The 5,783-nt window shown below is 48.0% G+C and overlaps 1 protein-coding gene across 6 annotated transcripts in view; it reads right to left on the reverse strand.

Annotated features, from left to right (window-relative positions):
• The window catches only part of ECT2 (epithelial cell transforming 2), a 62,306-nt gene extending 56,683 nt beyond the window's left edge, over positions 1–5,623 (reverse strand). For 4 of the 6 annotated variants that reach the window (XM_006021716.3, XM_006021715.3, XM_006021714.3 and 1 more), the window contains exons 1-2: positions 5,323–5,495; positions 2,945–3,103 (exon numbers count right to left, since the gene is read on the reverse strand). In XM_006021716.3, coding sequence (XP_006021778.1) covers positions 2,945–3,074 — 130 coding nt within the window. In that variant the 5' untranslated portion in view covers positions 3,075–3,103; positions 5,323–5,495. The other 2 variants (XM_006021712.3, XM_006021713.3) reach the window with 2 other exon arrangements.
• Between the last annotated feature and the right edge of the window lie 160 nt (positions 5,624–5,783).

Raw genomic sequence — 5,783 nt, forward strand, 5'->3', positions numbered from 1 at the left:
CATCTCGGTGTAAGTAAACAATCTTTTAAACTACCGCTAAGCGTTTGTGCCTAATTCCAGCTCGACGGCCTTCCCTCTCCGACCCGGCGTGCCCGGGCTGCTGGCCACAGCCCGCGTGCAGCACGGAAAAGGGCTCAGGTCGCTCCCGGCCCGCACAGATAGGTCTAGGACTCAGAGAGATCTCAACAAATTGGAGAACTGGACCAAAAGAAATCTCATGAGGTACAATAAGGACAAGTGCATAGTCCTGTACTTCAAAGGAAACGATGTCATGCACTACTGCTAGCAGATCAAGGAAAGCAATTATTCCCCTCTACTCGGTATAGGTGAGGCTACATCTGAAGTACCATGTCCAGATTTGGGCCCCCACTACAGAAAGGATGTAAACAAATTGGAGAGAGTCCAGTGGAGGGCAACAAAAATGGTTAGGAGGCTGGGGGACATGACTTCTGAGGAGAGGCTGAGGAAACCGGGCTTATTTAGTCCAAAGAAAAGAAAATGGAGCAGGGGATTTAACAGCCTTCAACTACCCGAAGGGTGTTTACTGAACTGCTCTCAACAATGGCAGATAGAAGAACAAGAAGCAATGGTCACAAGTTGCAACAAGGGAAGTTTAAGTTAGATCATAGGCAAAACTCTCTCACTAGGAAGGTAGTAAATACTGAAACAGGTTACCCAGAGAGGTCATGGAATCTCCATCCTTGAAGGTTTTTAAGACCTGGCTAGACAAAGCCTTGGCTGGACAATCCTGCCTTGGGCAGGGGGTTGGACTAGATCAGTAGTTCTCAACCTATTTTGTACCAGGACCCATTTATAAGCATTGCCAGTCCCAACCCAGTAGATAGTTCAAACAGAAAACAGTCTCCTGGCCCACTGCTCCCCCATCCCTGCTGGTGACCCTCACTCCCGACCCACTACCCCCTGCGCCCAGCGTGTGGGACAGGGCATGGGTGTGTGGGGCAATGGGGGAGGAGGGGCAGGCATGTGCCCCCCAAAGATTTGTGCACCTAGTGGGCACAGGGCTACAGCCTGATTGGACCAGCACAGGAAGGAGCCACCTCTGCAGCCCAGCATGCAGGACTCAGCACAGGAGGGCGAAATGTGTTAGCAAGACTCACTGCTGCCACTGGCACTGGACCCCCCACACCATCCACATCAGCCAGCAGTGCAAGGAGTAATGGACAGAGGGGGGCTGTGCTGCCCTCACATTTCTCCAGCTGCTAGCTGCTCATGCACCAGGCCGCAGCTCTACCCTGCTTCCATGGCTCAGCCACCACCGCCACTCCCCTCAGGCCACAGCTCTACCCCAGAGAGGAGGTGGGGTGACGGGCAGTGTCACCTGTGCCCCCCCGCCATCCCTTTGACAAGCTGTCTATGCCCAGCCCCCGATACTTTCCTGCAAAGAGCTGCAGGAGGTGCTCTCCATGCTGCTTGGCTGCCCCCTGCCTGATCGCACGCACACAGGCGTGTGGCGCCCCCCTGCCTGATCACCCTCCTCCTGCTCTCTGCAACCCCAAGCAGTCCCTTGGAGTCTTGTACTCTGCCAGCCTGCAAGGGGAAACATGCAGTTTCCTACGTTTTTCTCCTTTAAAGAAGGATCCATTTTTAAAGTTTGTTGATCCATTTTTTAAAGTTTTTTCACAACCCTTTCATATATTCTTATGATCCACTTTTGGGTCGTAACCCATGGGTTGAGAAACACTGGACCAGATGACTGCCTGACGTATCTTCCAAAACTAATTTTCTATGATTGTATGTCTTTAAATGCCAGACACTAAAACTAGGGAACACCCACTGAAATCAGGAGGCAACAGATTTAAAACTAACAAGAGGAAGTGATTTTTTTATGCAACTCATAGTTAACTTGTGGAATTCATTACCACAGGAGGCAGCAGAGGCAGATAGCATAGCCAGGTTCAAAAAGGGCCTAGACAAATAGGAACTGGTCTGGGACCTACGCTGTGCGCGGCACAAATCCTAGAGTGACTAAAGGAAGCACCACATGCAGCACAGTCTGGTGGGAGCAGCTGGATCAGGTGCCAAGTGCAGTGCACATCCCAAAGCAGGTACTGCATGTGGCATAGTCCAGCTGGGGTGGCTACCATGCACATCATAGCTGCCACACTGACCAGACTGCAACTGGCCACTCTGATTTCTATGCCACACACAGTATGGATCCCAGACTGGCTGAAGCAGATAAGGAATGCTGGAGGAACAAGGACAGCCAAGGGGCTCATGGGCCCCGATTCAGACTGGAGAGCAGCAACACACCACAGGCACAACATGGCCTGTGTGGGTCTGACTAGACCCTGAGGCAGCACTCAGAACCAGATAGTGGGGTTCTGCAAACCAGATCCAGCCTGCAAGGTCTATGTTTGACACCCCTGCTCTATAGCATCCACTTCTGCCAGTCAGAGACAGGATACTGGACTACATGAACCATTCGTCTGACCCATTATGGTATTTCTTATGTCCTTTTTGTAAAAAGCTGAGTACGCTCCACCTACAGAAGTCTCCCTCACAAGGAGGAAGAGGGAAGCTGAACATTTCAGAAGACAAGTAACAGGCAAGCTCTTTCCAACTCTAGGTCCCAATTCAAATGGGTAGACCTCATTAAAACCTAGCCAACCAATCTCAAAATAACTTCCCTGGCTTGTAAACTGAGTTTTTAAACTGATGCCTATTAACAGCATCCATGTCACAAACTGACACTCTAACTGACTTCCTAGTTGGCAATTAGTGCAATGTGATCAAGCATGAGGTTGGTCTTTTTCTAGCATAGCTGTACATGCAGCAGAAATGGTGGCGTCTGTTCATTACTTCCCTCTGGGTATATAAAACACTTCTGGTGACTGATAGCTTTCCACAAGCACTACCTTTCTATTCAGAAACAGCCTTCAAACACAATACAAGTCTGGTAGTATCAGATAGCTTTTCTTGTTACCTTCATGATCTGAAGTAGATCCAGTAAATATGGTCTCCTTAGAGGTTTCTGCAATTTTTGAATCTAGAACAGAAGAATCTGCCAGGAGACTCTTCCCTGCATCGGACACAAGCGTACTGTTGTCAGCCATGATCAAGTCTGTGTTTCTCTATTCAGGAGCTGCAAAAAAAATTTATCTCCTTAAATTTAAACTGACCAGAGCTCGTTTGAGTCCTAAGAGTTCAACTCCTACTACAAGTAAATAGTAAGAGTCAGAAATAGTCTTAGCCTACTAAAAGCCAAATCTCTACATATAAATCCCACCTGCACGATAAAATAATTGTAGCCAAGATAATTATTATGAGTCATACAGTTTAATTTGGATTAACAGATTACCTCGCTCACAACAAAAGTCATCCAGTTGTTAGCAAGATGGAATTTAGAGAGTATACCCTGATGGTTAAGGATATTGGGGTAAAGTGCTCCCTTTAACTTTATTGGGGGGGGGGGGGAAGAGAGAGAGATTTAAAAAAATCAGCTTCAGTCATGAGACACAGGACTTCAAGGACTTATTTTGATTTTATGACTCAAGAAATTGCATAGTTGGGACAACTTAGCTGTACCATTCATTACAAATCAAGAGGCTCAGGAGTTAGGTTACCCGTGTTATTTGCATTTGGTTACAGATGGTCACAACTAGAGGTGGGGGGAGGAGGAATATTCCCTACTTTCATCCCAGGGAAGTCTCAAGAGGAAAAGATGTGCTGTGCAGAACACCTCGGTACAACTCAAAATCTCCTGAATGAGCTGGCCAGATTTATCTAGCTGCCAGTTGGAGTTGCTCCCTAACAACTGTCATGCTCAATGGTTTTAGTGACAGCCCTTCCCAGATGGAAAAGAATGAGTTTCTTGAATAATGCACATCATGCTTCCCAAGACTTATCAAGTGTTACAAAAGAACTAATTCAGGAAGTTCCTTTGATTACACCCAGCTAGTCGTTATCTAGGATTTACCCAAATGAAGAACAGCATATTTCTTTAAATGGTGTTTAAAACAGGCATTTCCCCACGATTAATCACTTGTGTGACTTTTAAGTGCTCACACAGGGATACCAGACAGTGAAGAGATAAGGAACTGACATAAATACAGGTTCCCCTTGCCAACCATGGTTATGCCAACCACGTTTTTGAGTATCCATGCTTAATATTCTATACAGGCAGCCCTCCACTTACAACGTTCGGAGTTACAACATTTTGCACTTAGTGTTTATAAACTGACACCCTGTTTCAACTTTTATAACATCAGTTTCGACTTTACAACACTTGATCCAACCTGACACAACACCAGCAAACAAGTTTGCTGCGTCGCTCATCTCCCTGGAGAACATCTGTCCAAACTTTCTTGGACGCTTTCTTTAAGAAAGCGGACAAGACTCCAGAAAAACCTGCAGCCGAAACTCCTGAAAAGACTCCAGCCAAGAACCCTTCAAAAAGTCCAGCAAAGTCATCTCAAAGAAGTCCTCCCAAACCAATATGATTGCCATTTACAATACAATACATTAGCGTAGCTATATTACTCATCTATAATTGAGTACAAAATTCTGGGTTATTTTGGGTGAAAACAGGGTATCGAGCCTCGGTTCAGGAACCAATCCCCACATTGCTTCCTATGGGGAAGAAAAAAAAAAAAAAAAATCGGTTCCGAGTTGCAACATTTCTACTTAAGACGTGGTTTTCAGGAACCAGTCGTGCCACAAGTCCGAGGACTGCCTGTATAGCATTTTGGCTACTACAGTATACAGCTCTGAGTAACCACGGTTTTCCATGGCCTCGCATCAGCCCGAATTAATGTTTTGTCTTGCCATTTTCCCCCCCAAATTAATGTTTTGTCTTGCCAACCATGGGAACTTTCAGCAAGCTAACCCCAGCGGTCAGCAAGGGAAACCTATACAGGTGCTACTGTATCACCATAGGTAAAGTAGAATTTAAAAAAAAGGAGAGAGAGAGAGAGATCTCCTCAACAAGTTCATTTCACTTGTAAAAGCAAATCAGGACTCTTGGTAGAAGTAATCTCTTTTCTTAGACTAACTATATTTTTGCAAAAACACACACACACACACAAAATTCGTGAACTGCAAGCTTTGGGGCACAAACACCCTCCTTCAGGCATTGGAGAGGACACTGAAAAAGCTCCCCGGGTAGAAAATGAACTTTTCCAGCCTTTCCTCCAGTGCCTGAAGAAGGGTGTTGGTGCCCGAAAGCTTGCAATTAACGACATTTTGTTTGGTTTTGTGTTTTTTTTGCAAAACTCTAGTTGGTCTAATAAAAGGGATCACCTCGACCACGATCCCCGTCGCTTCTAGACCAGCAGGCTACAGCCCGGACACCTTCCCCACCACCTGCACAAGTGGAGACGTCCGAAGGCGCAGGTTCCCTCGCTGCAGGCCCCCGAAGCCGCGGGCCCAAAAGCCCGAGAGGGAGGAGCGAGGGCAGAGGCAGGAGCCCCCGCCCCACCGAGAGGCGCCGGTACCGGCAAGGAGGTGCCCCGGGACCCCGCACCGCTCTCGCTCTCGCTCTCACCCTCGCCGCCACCGCCGCCATAAGCCGCCGCCGACACCAATTCAAAACCCGAGCCGCCGCTCTAAACGCGCTGCTCATTGGCTGCCAAGCCCCCGCCGCGGGGTTAGCCCCTGTAAGCGCCAGCTCCATTGGTCCAACGCGAGATTCCCTACTCCCTGGAGGCCCCGCCCCGTGCCGGCTTCCTGTGGAAGTAGGCTGGTTGTGTTGTCGCTTGTGACTGGAGGACGCCTCTGCCGCTCGTTGCCAGCCAATCTGCCATTGGCGGGTGGGTGTTGTGGTG

The sequence above is a fragment of the Alligator sinensis genome, unplaced genomic scaffold, assembly GCF_000455745.1.
Source record: "Alligator sinensis unplaced genomic scaffold, ASM45574v1 scaffold379_1, whole genome shotgun sequence".
Classification (NCBI taxonomy): Eukaryota; Metazoa; Chordata; order Crocodylia; family Alligatoridae; genus Alligator; species Alligator sinensis.